Source organism: Schistocerca piceifrons, chromosome 11 (genome assembly GCF_021461385.2).
Source record: "Schistocerca piceifrons isolate TAMUIC-IGC-003096 chromosome 11, iqSchPice1.1, whole genome shotgun sequence".
Taxonomy (NCBI): Eukaryota; Metazoa; Arthropoda; class Insecta; order Orthoptera; family Acrididae; genus Schistocerca; species Schistocerca piceifrons.
Genome location: NC_060148.1, coordinates 134368975 through 134384310, shown reverse-complemented (window position 1 = coordinate 134384310; position 15336 = coordinate 134368975). Strand labels below are relative to the sequence as shown.

At 45.6% G+C, this 15336-nt stretch overlaps 1 protein-coding gene across 1 annotated transcript in view; it reads right to left on the bottom strand.

Annotated features, from left to right (window-relative positions):
• LOC124719801 overlaps positions 1-13939 on the bottom strand; it is a 68221-nt gene extending 54282 nt beyond the window's left edge. Inside the window, exon 1 of the mRNA XM_047244995.1 lies at positions 13820-13939. Within this exon, the coding sequence (XP_047100951.1) occupies positions 13820-13887 (68 nt within the window). The 5' untranslated portion in view covers positions 13888-13939. The remainder of the gene's footprint in view (positions 1-13819) is intronic.
• Positions 13940-15336: the final 1397 nt, after the last annotated feature.

Genomic DNA, 15336 nt, shown 5'->3' with positions numbered 1-15336 from the left:
TAATAGTAGTAGTGCTATAAACTTGCATCACAGACATACCAGAAGAAGCTATTTGGTAGGTATGATTATAGCAGCAACGAGCTTCTCTACAAGTCACGATCTTTACAAGCTGTATGCCCATTACATGCACTAACTTCATAGAAAAATTTTTACTGCTTTTAAACAAAGTGCTCGAAAAGAAAATTATCCTGAAATCCTGACAATGCATTGCTATAAGTCACTGTGGTCCTTCTCTTTCTCCTCGTCAGTGTTGGCCCTGATGACTTCATATTTAATATTCTTTTTCTTGACGTCTTTCTTCTCTGGTGTGGCTTTCGCTTGATGACGCGTGACAGCAAGACCTGGTTTCGGTCGCAGCCTCCGACGGTGGCCGTCTTGCGCAACGGCGGTGGCTTGTGAGTCGTCAATATTTGGCTCCGGGGTGTTGTCGGTTGCCTTGTCTTGCTGGCGAGGCGGTGATGCTTGTTTATTTCCTCCTTCGGCGCGGTGTTGCGCTTCGGAGCCAGCAGGTTGTTTACTTGGTACTTCCTCGTACTGTTCGCACTATATGGGCTGTGCACTCGATGCGGTTATTGCAGCTGTGACCTCAGGCTCAGGGTCACATTTCTGTGAAAGGTCACTACGAGCTGCGTCATTATCTGTTCGTGGCGGTATAATTCCTTGTGCGGGAGCCACATCGACCTGCATTTAATCTCCTTTTACCACTTCCAACAGGACTTGGCTTCGGCTTCCTGGCAACGGGTGTTTCACAGGAAGAGTCCTCATCAACATTTTTTTCAGTGTCCTCTAGAGGACGCTTTTTAGTGGGAGTCTCGCTGTCACGGGACGTAATTTCAGCAGTTAATGCAGGTTTTAAAGACGGAAAGTCATTACCATTAAGTGCAACATTTTCAGAGGTAGTAACAGGATCCACGACAGCCGCCGCCTCTGTTGTATTACTGGCCGGCAACAAATCGTTGAGTGTTAATTTCCGGCGTTGCGTAAGGTTATTTCTTAGCACAGAAACACGGCGAGGGCAGTCCTGACGGAGGTGACCAGATTCGTTACATACATGACATGTAGGGGTTTGCCATGAGTAAATAACATGCGCCTTGTGCCCGTCAACAACGATGTGGGAGGGAATGTTTGCCTTCACTTCCATCTCCAAGGAGCGAATGCCGTTAAAGCAGTGCAGCTTGAAATGCGAAGCCCACCTATCGTTGACTATTTGCCTGACAACCCCACACTTTGAAAGGATATCTTTAATATTCGAGTTGTCTACTTCTATGGGAATATTCAAAACCCTAACATTTCTAATTACAGACTCGGAATTCCTGAGTTTTACAGTACTTTTAGTACCATCACGCTGTATAAATTCCGTTTCATAACCAAATTTTTCCAGAAAGCGGTCAACACTCACGGAATCGTTAAACTTTACAAAAATGCAGTATTCATCAGAGTCTAGCTGCATGGTATGAACAGATTCAGGATGAAGTCCAAATACTTCGGTAATCCAGTCGTGTATTTCAAGTGGAGAGGGCTGTACTGGACGGGTGTACTTGTCGAAGGTGAAAATCACGGTGTTTTTTCTCACGGAGTTTGCAATGGTGTTCTGCAGCGAAGAAATTTCGGATAACGCCGAAATCCCAATAGGACTACGTAGAAAGACGACATGAACGAAGACCAATAGCTCAATTTATAACACTTAATTCACGTGCAAAAAGCCAATAAACAGTCACGAAACACGAAAACACTGGCGTAAACACTGAACGTTCACGGAGCAAACTTGAGGAGCATGCGACCGCGGCGACAGCTAAAGCCAGACTGCTGGCCACGCGAACTCAGCTACCCAAGCGCGACTCACGCTCCGTCCTCACAGCTTTAATTCCGCCAATACCTCGTCTCCTACCTTCCAGACTTCACAGAAGCTCTCCTGCGAACCTTGCAGAAACTAGCACTCCTGGAAGAAAGGATATTGCGGAGACATGGCTTAGCCACAGCCAGGGGGATGTTTCTAGAGCGAAATTTTCACTTTACTCCGGAGCGTGCGCTGATATGAAACTTCCTGGCAGATTAAAACTGTGTGCCGGACCGAGAGTCGAACTCGGGACCTTCGCCTTTCGCGGGCAAGCGCTCTACAAACTGAGCTACCCAAACGCGACTCAACGAGGTACTGTCGGATTGAAAGCAGTGAGGACGGGGCGTGAGTCGTGCTTGGGTGGCTGAGTTGGTAGAGCGCTTGCCCGCAAAAGGCGGAAGTCCCGAGTTCGAGTCACGGTCCGGCACACAGTTTTAATCTGCCAGGAAGTTTCATATCAGCGCACGCTCCGCTGTAAAGTGAAAATTTCGTCCTAGAAACATCCCCCTGGCTGTGGGGAAGCCATGTCTCCGCAATATCCTTTCTTCTAGGAGTGCTAGTTCTGCAAGGTTCGCAGGAGAGCTTCTGTGAACTTTAGGAGACGAGGTACTGACAGAAGTAAAGCTGTGAGGACAGGGCGTGAGTCGTGCTTGGGTAGCTGAGTTGGTAGAGCGCTTGCCTGCGAAAGGCGAATGTCCCGAGTTCGAGTCTCGGTCCGGCACACAGTTTTAATCTGCCAGGAAGTTTGAATATATCCTTTGCTCGGCAGAAAAATGAAGGGAACCTCTCATGACGGTAAAGCTTCGCCGAAACATGTATGGGTGAAAAAGAAGAAACTGTGTTTTGTTGAAGGCAGGACGTTTTCAAATAACTTTTATTTACAGGTAGGCTTTAAGGGAATATTTGCGACTGCCAGTACAGATTTCTGTGTTTCGCGCATCTACGTGTTTCTATAAACCGACTGATTCCAAATATTACTCACTGGTATGGCAGGTGTAGGATAACTATTATCTGCTTATTTTTTAAGTGCACAGTTTTACGTTTACAAACAAGTAAAGGAAGTTTTCAGTCTTCACTGCAGTTTAACTCTCGATTGAGCGCGACTATGCATAAAATGCGCCAACCGCAAATGGCATTGTCTTGTCCAATTCTCTGCATAATAAATAAAAAAATTGCATTGATGTTATAAAATTGCCAGCCGTACCTATAACTTCATTATAGCTTCAGCTAGCTCAGTGGTAAGTTGTGTCGTCACACGTCCAAGTGAGCAGCAGAAACGTAAAATAAACAACGCGAGTGCCGTCTTAGAATACAAGGTACACAACGCGCCCAGTCGTGTAAGTGGCGTTCCTTGCACTCTCATCTCGTTACCTTTCGTCCACAAGCGGGCCCTGCCACCCTGTACAGGCCACAGCAAAGCTGGCCGACAACGAGGAGGCTGCGTGGCCACTCGACGAGGATCCAGGGTTCGACACCGAATCAGGCAAGGAAATTGGCGATGACGCTGAGGAAGAAGAGGAACAGTTTGCCACACGACGTGGCCGACGTTCGGATCCCGAACGAGAACACAATTCAGACGATGGCCGCGAACAGTCGCTCTCCGCTCTTTATATTTTTATTAGGAAAGAGAAAAATGAAAATGTAATCAATTATGCGCTAATGTAGTCATAAAAACAAGAAGAAAGAATATTGTAAATATATTTCCTGGGTCATAAAGCGTATCCAGAAAGGTCATAAGTGAAATGGACAGTACTTAGCCTGGAAACGATTGACAAAATATTAAGTACACACTCTTCTGTACTCAGTCTAAGAAAGGGATGCTAAAAACACTACAGAAGAAGAAATAATGGCATTACTGGGATTGCTTTACCTCTCTGGGATTACGTAAGCCAGCCACACTAATGTGGTCGAACTGTGGAGAGCAGATGGCAGAAGTATGGAGATTACGGGAGCTGTGACGAGCTATAGAAGACTGCTGTTCCTTTTACGTTGCATCCGTTTTGACGACAAAAGCTCAAGACAAGAAGGGAGAGCAACTGATAAACTTGTTGCAATAAGGCAGTTATTACAATGTGACAAATGGAGGGGTCTACATAGTCGATCAAATGGGAAGAGCGTATTCCATAGCATGGGTCACAAGAAGATGGCCACTGGTCTTATCTTATTCTGTAATGGATATAGCTGGAATAAGAGCTCAAATCATTTTCGACGCAAATGAGGTAAATCCACAAAAGGAGCATTTTCCTTGAAAGACTTAGCATTTTCCCTTGCGAGGCTTCAGCTAGTCAAAACAGATAAGGTTGCTTCACTTCCTGTCGACGTAGCAACTTTCCTAGAGAAATTCAAAGATCCGTGGGTTGAAACAATTGGGTAGCCTGCCACCAAGAAAAGAGGACGGTGTGTGACATGTGGACGAGAGAAAAAGGAAAAGCTCCTCTACTACCTTAAGTTGCAGCTCAGACCGCAGCTTTCTTTAGTAAAAGGCATGGGAGAACAGCGTTTACATGTGAAAAGTTTCAAGTAGCTCTCGAAAATGCGTAAGGCAGTTAACAATGCATATAGAAAGAATTTGTGATAAATGACACTGTCCAGCTCGAAGGTTAAGATCTTATCCAGATGTGATTAGGTACATGCGGTGCTTTTGCTTTGAGATAGTACGTTTGGACGTGCTGATAGCCCGTAAAGGAATATTTTAGTGAAATGGTTTAAAGAATTTACTTCAAAGGCCCAATGAAATCTTTACAAGTTTTCTCCCAGAGCAACTTACGCTGTGCCTACGTGACAGAAGTTGCCTGCCTTCCATGACTGTGGCAGTTCTGTCCAGTTGAAGCCGCTGACAAGAGACGCCTTGAGCCCTGTGCTGAGACTGCTAGTGGATTCACGCCATCGGATTTACCCAGTAGCGTGTGTGGGGTACAGGTCACGTGTGTGGACACTGGAGCACTCTGCAATGCAGAACACGGTTGCTTCTCTCTCTCGTGATCCAGACCTCGAGCAGAACAGACGTCTTTCTTGTGAGATGTTCCACGAACGGCCACCAACATCAGTTAATGTGAATCGCCTCCCCTTCCGTTGCCATCTTCAATTGTAGTTTGGCCTCCTAGAATGGCCTAGACCTGGTAACTTTCGTCTCTGGGCGCGCTCCTTGCACAGTGAGCACTGAAATATATCCTCTTTATTTTAGCTATTTTCCTGTACTGTCATTCGACGGCAGCCTCGGATGCCCACTTATAAATCCTGACTGCGCGACCTCCTGTACGTTGTCGTCGCGAGCAGAATCCAACATTTCCCCTCCTTACCTGACCATGTTCACTTTGTTACAGACAACTACACCGTCTGTGCAGTGACTGTTAACTATGTCTGCCAGATCATTAATGTCCGACATGTGCAGCAGGAGCCCCGCAGCTCCCCCGGGACGCGCCTGCCCGTGACCCTCGTCGTGCTGCCCACACATGGCCGAGCCGTCGCTCCTCGGGCCTGTACCGCCACAGTCCTGGAAGGCGGCCCTCGCGAGCTCACGTGACGAGTGTGGAGAGGGTACTGACACCATCAGGCGGTCTGAGCACCCTTGTCCCGGTTCGTGTAGCAGGTGTAGTGCAATTTTATTCCTTCGAGGATCCATCTTTGACGAAAATTGGGCATCGGTTGCTTCACAGGTTGACAACTGAAAACATGTATATAGAGGCATGTGGACACCCATAAGTCTAGTTTAACGGAGATGAGCAGACAATTGGCCGTGAGGTCATGGAAGGAATCACCTGGGCATTTGCCTGAAGTAATTTAGGAAGATCACGAAGTAACGTAATCAGAACATCTGGTGGGAATTACACAGCCAGCATCATCCTGTATACAAGGTCAGAGTGTTAGAAGCAGCGATTTGAAAAACTCGTAAACTGTTTGTCAAACAAGGACACCTGATCCGTCTATTGTGACTTACGCTTGCTACTGTTTGCCCAAATCATTCTAAAGAAATGACAGGAACATCATTGCCATCCTCATAATCGTCATATCAGCCTTTTGCGGCATCATGTGGGGTCGGCGTTGTTTTGCCGGATCCTTCTCTTCCATAAATTCCTATCCAGTGCTTCTTCTCTGAGCCATCTTTTCTCCCATAGGTCTCCTGCTACCTTGTCTTTCCAGCTCAGTTTCGGTCTTCCTCTTCTCCTTGATATTTCGATTTCTAGGTCTTCAACTCTTCTCCCCGCATAGTACTCCCCTCTTCTCTGCACGTGTAAATACCATCTCAGCCTACTTTCTTGGATCTTCTTCCCTATGGGCTCCACTTTCATTGTTCCCATGGCGTACACTTTCCTTAGTCTATCCTTTCGTGTCACCCCAATCATCCACCTTATCATTCTCATTTCAGCCACTTCCATCTTTTTCTCTTGGACTTTTGTAATTGGGCAAGTTTTTGCACTATACAGCATCGCAGGCCTCACCACAGACTTGTAAAACTTTCCTTTCATTCTGCAGCTAACCTTCTTATCACACAGTACTCTGCTCAGTTTCCTCCTGTTCATCCATAACTATTTATCCTTTGCTGTAGTTCGACCTCCAGTCCTCCATTACTTTTCATGTAAGAGCCTAGGTATTTAAATTTCTTGATCATTAGTTGTTCTCCTTCCAGGTTAACATATAGATTTTTCGCATCCTTTCTTGGTTCTTCCTCTTCCCGGCATAAATCCAAACTGTTCTTTACATACGTCAGTTTCTAGACGCACCCTGTTCTCAAATATCCTTTCCAAGATCTTCATTGTGTGGGACATCACTTTTATCCCTCTATAATTGCCCTTATATAGAAGCATACTGCTTCTCCACACATGCGGCGTTCTTTCTCCTTCCCAGATCTTCTGCATTAGATCCCAGAGAATATCAGTACCCTGTTCTTCCAGACTTCTCCATGCTTCTATTGGTATTTGGTCAGCCCCTAGGGCCTCCCATTTTTCATTTTCTTCATCGCATGTTGGACTTCTTTCCTACTTATACTTTGGGTCATTTTTTCATTTGTATCTCCATACTCATACTTCTCTTACACATTTTCCTCATACAATATGTTGAAATGGCTCTGAGCACTATGGGACTTAACTTCTGAGGTCATCAGTCCCATAGAACTTAGAACTACTTAAACCTAACTAACCTAAGGACATCACGCACATCCATGCCCGAGACAGGATTCGAACCTGCGACCGTAGCGGTCGCGCGGGTCCAGACTGTAGTGCCTAGAACCGCTCGGCCACTCCGACCGGCCCTCAATAGCCTTAGAAAGTACTCCCACCACCTATTCAGGATTTTCTCAAGGTCGTATAATACTATACCTGATTTATCCTTTATCGGCCTCACTGATGTTATGTCCTTGGTCGCCTTATCTCTTGCTTTAGCTATCCGTAGGAGTTGCCTGTCGTCCTGTCTTCTTTCCAGCTCTTCATACGCCTCTTCCAAGACAGGAACATGCATACCAAAATGCCGTGGCTGACATCTTATCATTCCGAGAACGAGGTGCCGGAGAAAAGAAAATGTCAAAACTGAAGCTGTGAGTACAAGTCGTGAGTCATGTCTCCATAGAGTAATTTTATTTGGATCTCTTCCAGATGGTGTTTGCATACAAAGAAAGGGAACTTTGAGTCCTTCTCGATGCAAAACGACTTTGTTGTTTAGTTATTTATTCCCCAATATAGTTTCAGTGACAAGTGTCGCTATCATTAATGGGTCATGGGGTCTTTATATGTAAAACATGCAGAGAATAGCATAGTTATAAAACACTGTAAAACATTATTATATGTGTACTGTTTGTTTTATAAATCCCGTTTCCCGTGAGTACTTTCATAATACCTTATTTATTATACAGTACGGCATGGTTTTAAGATTGTTGTTGGTGTTTGGGGCATATTTTCTGTGTGCCTCTGTTTCCGTTTTTCGCTGTATAGGTTATGTCATCTGCAACTGTATGAGCGGCTATTACTAAACAAATACATAAACATTAACTTATGTATGTCAGCGTTATACAGTTGGGATTGCCGTAGTGTTGTGGATAGAGCTTTGATGTGTACTCGGTTGTTACATAGTTTCTCGTGTACTTACGTTCGCGGCACGGCTTTCAGCTAATTTTACACACAGAAAAACGTAAGTTTCGCACTTCGTTCATAATCCAAAACATTACGCCATCTTGCCATTAGCATGTGTCGCGAGAAAAGTATCGCATGTTACAAGGACGCTATGAAAATTGTAGCGGAAGTTCTGACGACTTCGCCGGCCGGAGTGGCCGTGCGGTTCTAGGCGCTACAGTCTGGAGCCGTGTGACCGCTACGGTCGCAGGTTCGAATCCTGCCTCGGGCATGGATGTGTGTGATGTCCTTAGGTTAGTTAGGTTTAAGTAGTTCTAAGTTCTAGGGGACTGATGACCACAGCAGTTAAGTCCCATAGTGCTCAGAGCCATTTGAACCATTTCTGACGACCTCTGTTCACTTTCGATATCAGTAGAGGTACAGTTTTTGTTCATTGGGTGTCTTGCGAAAGTGGAATGTGTGCTGTCACTTTTTAGGACTCTGTGTACTTCGTTCGGATATTTTTGATTGTTTCTCCCATGGGTTAGGCCTGATAGCAGTTACATTAGAGCTGGTTTATTCCAGCATGCTGAATTTTTCTGAGATTCTTTTGTCTGGTCTTAGCCTTTTATGAACTATGTTGTTTGTATAGAATATTATTGGTATCCCTTGCTTTTTCTAGATGTTTCCAGTTCTATGTGATATTTTATTACTGTATGTCAGTGTGTACCATATGTTTCCGTTTCCTGAAGTGATGTGGCCTGCTGTGTTGTCTGTGTGTTTGGCCTGTGGGTTTTCAGATTCTTTGCTGGTGCTTTTGAGTGGGTGGCCACTATTTTTATGTTTCATATTTACCTTGCTGTTGAGCTTGTTTATGATATCTGTTTTGTAGTCATTTTCAACAGCAATTTGATTATAAATGGTTCAAATGGCTCTGAGCGCTATGGGAATTAACTGCTGTGGTCATCAGTCCCCTAGAACTTAGAACTACGTAAACCTAACTAACCTAAGGACATCACACACTTCCATGCCCGATGCAGGATTCCAACCTGCGACCGTAGCGGTCGCGTGGTTCCAGACTGTAGCGCCTAGAACCGCTCGGCCACCCCGGCCGGCTGTGTTTGATTATATTTAGTTCCTGTGTGTACTCTTCTGTTTAAGACGTGTTCTGTTTATCCTGTGGAGCATGGGTGCAAAGCTGGCATATTTACTGAATGTATGGTGGTTGGATGAGATATGGGTAGCAGCGGTTGTGGATGTGGGTTTTCTGAAGATGGAAAAATAATGTTGGTGCTTGTTTCTTGTAACTGTAAGATTCAAGAAATTTAGATTATTAATTTTGTTTTTTGTCTTTCATTTGTGAAGTGGGACTGAGGTAGTACTGTGTTGATGTTACTGTGTAGCTCTTCAACTGTTTTGTGTTTCATCTATAAGACAATTATGTCATCCTCGTATCGGTACCAGTCAATTATTTTGTACTCATCTTGTTTTAGAAAGTTGTTGAATATTGTGTTCTCTATACGATCCAAGAATATGCCTACTAATTTCCCACTGATGGGATATCCCATGGTTAGCCCCTCTTTTTGCAAACACAAGTTGTTGCTGAAAGTGGAGTGGATGAGATTTCATTTATTTGTCTTTCTGGGAATTTCTTGTACTTTAGCTGTTGTTCTATAGTGTTTATAGTTTCTTCTGTGAGTATGTGTGTGTACATGGATGTAATGTCAGAAGATACAAGTTTTGCTGCTGGGGGGATGTTCTTAATTTTCTCTATTATGTCTTCTGCCGTTTTGAAGCTTCTGTTGTTTGTGTATGTGTATGTTTTCTCTAGGAATGTGTACATGTGTCTCTCTGAAGTCCACCGCTGGCCTGACTAGAATGAGAAGTTTGTGGACCTTTGGGAGGCCTGTTAAGAGTAGAGCTTTAGGATTCCTTTGTATCATTCTTTTTGTCTGGTTCTGTGTGAGGATGCGTGTGATGCTTTTTATTAATGCCTTTGGGTTCCTTTGATATCTTTGTGTTGGATAATCACTTAGGTTGGTCATTTTATTCTATCCCAGAAGTTTTTCTGTTTATACCAACAACAACAGAAGAAAATTATTACATACAAAAAGCAATAGTGGAAGGGAAGAACGTAATAAACGAAGAAACAACACTTTTCAACGACACAATCTTCACTGCTCTGGGAGAACTGACGCACGACACACAACAGAAAGCACACACTTGCAAAAGAACCACTCGCCCATCAGACAGAGACACATAAATGAGGAACGGAAGTCGTCAGAACTCGCGCTCAAATTTTCATAACCTTCTTGGAACGTGTGATACATTTCTCACGAGACACGCCAGCGGCAAGTTGGCGTAACGTTATGCATTATGAACGAAGTGCGACGGTTATGTATTTCTGTGTATAGAACTAGCTGCAAGCCGTCCAGTGAACATGAGTACACGAGAAACTATGTAACAACCTAGTGCACACCAAACCTGTATCCACAATACTACCGTAATCCCGACTGCATAACGCTGACATACGTAAGTTCACGTTTTCGTATTTGTTTACTAATAGTCGCTCACACAGTTGCAAATGACATGATTTATGTTGAGAAAAACGGCAACAGAAAAACACAGAAAATATGCCTCAAACACCAACAAGAATCCTAAAACCACGCTGTAATGTATAATAAATAAGCTATTATGAAAGTACCCACAGAACACAATATTTAAGAAACAAACAGTAAACATGTAATAACGTTTTACACCGTTTTATAACTGTGCTATTTTCTGCATGTTTTACATTGATGGCGATATTTGTCTCTGAAACTAACATGGGCAATGAATAAATAAATAAATGAGCAATCCACTGAAGTAGTAGCCATTGGGCGGCCTGAGCGAGGCATGTGATTTGCAGTTCCAGTCTCTCTGTATCTCCTCCATGTCCGAACAACATCGCTTTGGTTCACTCCAAGAAGCCTGGACACTTCTCCTGTTCAGAGCCCTTCCTGGCACAAAGTAACAATGCGGCCGCTACCGAACCGCGGTATTGACCGTCTAGGCACGGTTGAACTACGGACAACACCAGCCGTGTACCTCCTTCCTGGTGGAACGACTGGAACTGTCGGATCCCTTCCATCTAATAAGCGCTGCTCATGCACGGTTGTTTACGTCTTTGGGCGGATTTAGTGACATCTCTGAACAGTGGAAGGGACTGTAACTGTGATACAATATCCACAATCAACGTCTATCTTCAGGAGTTCCGGGAACTGGGGTGATGCAAAACTTTTTTCATGTGTGTATGACGGAGACATTACCATATTTGACAGAAAATGAAACTAAGTAAATGAATTATCGCTCGATGATCGACAGAGCATGAAAATAGTATCACAACGTATTTTCCCAATGTTGTGCAGATGTTACGAATTTAATCACAACCCATCATATCTCAGCATAAGAACATGAATCCAAGTCCGTGGTTATGTAAATAGTAGTTGCAGAACATCAGGAACGTTTTCCTTTATGTTATTAAAATGGCATTATATGCAAATGAGGAACTAAGATTTGAAATTGGTGTATGTTCAGTGAACAGCACACATATGCCTCTAACAGCAATAACAACACTTGGGTGGCGATCGTAAAACGATATTTCTTTTGTAGTAAGAAAGTAATCCACCGATTATGGTACGCCATTTATGAGTGAAATTAAAAACGAACAAAGTGTGCTTGAAGTCACCAACTACAAAGTTATTTCCCACCTGATGCTTATCATAGGCGAATTAAGTGTTGGCTAAAAGTGTACAAAACGCAGAGCTTCTGGAAAGCATGAACTAATCTCATCAGCCGAAATGCTATGCCTCCATTTAATTGAGCACAGAGGTCGCTTTGGAGGGCTGGATGCCGTGCTGCAGGGGAGGAACCAGGCGGTCACGTGACGCTCCACCGTTGACGTCAGTGGTGACGGTGAGGTGACAATCGCGGTGTGTACGTGCCAGTCCCTCGCGTGGGATCAGGGCGGTCACCTGCGTCGAGAAGTGGCAGAAAGGAATTTTTGCGTTTCGACATGTCCACGACCACACCACTAGTAAAGTTACACGATCTGTTGGTCTATGAATGTGGACTGTCCAAGTATTTGCAACGAATGGTGAACCTCTCATAGTGATGTGAGGCAGTGGCGTAAAAAGATCCTAGCCGACAGGGCTGTTGACGAGTGTCACTCCAAGTGACTGGCGATCGGTTTCAAACCAGACGCAAATTGCCAATGCCTGGCAAAGCAGCTCCATCTGACCAGCTGCCTAGCAATCGTTCGGAAGGCGGCTGCACAGACTTGACATTTGGAGTCAGCGGCCGTCGTTCACACAGACACACACAGCTGCGCGTCTTGAGTTGCCCAAACCACACAGAGACGGACAGTGGCTGGGTGGAGGTGCGTCACACGAGTCGCGCGATTTCGCCTCTTCTGAAATTATGTAGGTGGCAATTGGACTGACGGCCTATAGAGGATGCAGTTCAAGCCACTGGTGGTTCCATGGTGTCATAGGGGTGTTTCTGTCGTCGAGACTTGGATTCAGTAACCAAGGTTAATGTGAACCTGAACCAGCACGTTTATTTCAACATTGTCGGTGACGAAGTGTTGCCCTATTCTCTGGACCCTTTCGTTGTAGAAGATGAGACACACAGTCGTGTTCCCAGGGCTGCGTGCATACACTCCCGGTTTCACGAACACTCAGGCGCCCTACAGCGCCTCGAGGCGACCGCTAGACAACCCGGTCTCAGAGCCGCAGACGTTGTACGGTACTGTCTGGAACAGCAGCTGAGACGTGGAAGCCGACATCCCCACACACTGGTAGCTCTGCGGGATCTGATGCAGCGGTGGGAGGCCTCGGTCAGATGCTGAAGAAACTTTCGGAACTCTCTTCCCCGCCGAGTTGACGAAGTCTTCGAGGCTAGAGGCGGTAATACCGTGATGCCATTTCATGATCCTTGAAGTAAAAGTTGGCCTGAATGTGACTGTCTTACAATAACTTAATGACGTACGGAAAGAATGGGAATCATGCACCAGCTAGTTGTACTTCACAAGTTTATTCGAATCCTTACCTAGGTTTAAACAGATATAAACCTTTCTTCCTTGGAAGAAGTAGTAACGTGTGTAAAGTTATTGTGTGAAAAGAGAAAACAGGTCATAAAGCTCAGTCAACACTAAAATGAGCCATATAAATGCTAAGGTATAGCCACATGGCTTAATGAACAGTAAAGTAAGGTAAAAGTGTGAATAAACATCTGACGTGCCACTGGTTGGCTGTTCGATTCCTATGGCTTCCATAATTTTACTGTTGCTGACTGCTGCCATGTTAGAGATTTTAATTACGTATATACAGCAAATGTTGTGGAGTATTACTGTAACCTGGTGGTGCAGGGTGTTGACTCTACAATTGCTTCTTTCGAAAAGTAATTAATTTAGCCACTTGCAGTGTTTATTGTTCACTTTTGAACTAATATACAACTAACAACGATATCGAGCTACAGCTGTTGTCATCTCAAACGACGCTGTACTTTTATTGATTTTTGATAATACGGTTGGGAAATAGGAATATAAATTCAATTTTAGTAAGGCAAGCAATGAAAAGCTTTTATTGTTAGTTACCGCTTTCAGTCTTCGACTGTCATCATCAGATTATTTGCTGTCTGCTGTAGCGATATGTGGAGACAGCGAGCGGAGAGAGACGTATGCCACGAGGCACATTCCATTGACTGCTCGGTGGAAAGTGTCAACAAAAGAGGCGGCGGCAGAAGGTATTAGCGCGCTTCCTCTTTGGGTCTCACAAATGTGCCCTTATTGACAGATAGTTAGTATCGCAAAACTGGAAAAGTAGGTAACAGCATTGACAATAAATTTAAGGAAAGAGTTAGTTGTACAGTTAGCAGTAATGGCGTCGAGTGGTCTACATACCTCGGTACACAGCGGGAGTCGATACAGTCGTCAGCGATCTGGCAGTCGAGCTCCACGAGGACTTCCATGGATTCGCCCAACGTGAGGGGGCGGAGCTGCGCCAGGACGCCGGCGCACCCCCCTCCCTCCTCCGCTCCACCAGCCGGCGGCGGCGGCAGTCCGGAGTCCCAGAGCCGGGCTGCCAGGCGCTGCGCAGCTGACCACGGAGGGGGCGGCTGCTCCAGGCTGTCGCACGTTGGGAACCCCAGTAGCCAATCTGCAAAACGTTCTTCAGTCACTTAGAGGTCTGCACTCGTGACTCACGAGCTTCCATGGGCTACTCATATGCACATCAGTACCAGCAGTTACTGAAAGTGAAACACTAAGAGAGCTGCAGCCAACGATAATCGACACGGCGTGAGGTGTGCTGCATACTTTTACAAGCAAAAGGTGAACAAGTCAGCTGACTGTCGGCACGGCGGCCACTGCGGCGGCTCCCCTTGACGAGGAAGCGGGAAGAGCTGCGCCGACAGCACAACACTGGACACTGTGCCGTCATTCCGTATGAGCCGAGGTTCTGACTGCAGCATCGGTGTGGACGATCCGTGCATCGAGGCCCTGAGCAGAGCGGAGAATGCCACGTTGCACTCTCGCCCATCTCACGGGGAGCCACTTGGTATACAATACGTAATTGGTTACACTGATCGCAGCTGTTACATTTCTGAGTCCTTGAGACAGCTCGCTTGCGATATTTTCGACATCCTTTCAACAAAATAATTTAATGTCGCATGTCAGCCATGCTGTTCTGCCCCAGCTTGACAGAGTTAGCACCGCTACCACAGGAACGTGCGATGTACCTGGCTAGGCGCAGACAGTAATATTTAAGCGAAAATCACACTTGTCGTTAACTGGTTTGATTGGCGAGATTGGGAATAAGACATATGGACCCGTGCTCATAGATCTTTGCAGAACGCCAGAGCAGACACAGTCTCACGTTGGTGTCAGAGCTGGCAGTGCGGGGCTGGAGAGGAGACTCCAGGCTGGCCGAGAGGCAGCTGGGCTACAGGCGGCAGGGCGCTCCGGACTCGAGCGGCAGCCGGTGGGAGCCTTTCCTGGTGACTTAAGATCTCCAGTCCAGGCTGGGCCGCGAATGACGACTCCAGGCATTCTGTACTCTCATCTCCTGGAGCGCCGCACACTTAGCCTGTCACATCACAGTCTACCTGCCAAGTACTGCGTCACAGCCAAATAACTGCAGCCTGAAAAGCTGGAATTCCCAATGATGTAATCGGCATACCACTCTCCTCTCGCTTTAATCTCTGGAATCCGCCTCTGAGCTGTATTTTCCTCTTAGATGTAGCCGTGATTACCCAGGGTATCTCGTTAGGTAAGTAGCAGAGGCGCTGCCATTCGTTGTTCTGTACACTTCCGACACAGTAGTTGCACTTCTGTCCCCTTGTACTTGTGTGGGAACCTTCAGCGCTTACGGAGCAGGGAGAAAACAAATGTAATAGCTAAGTACTCATCAAATGTTGAGA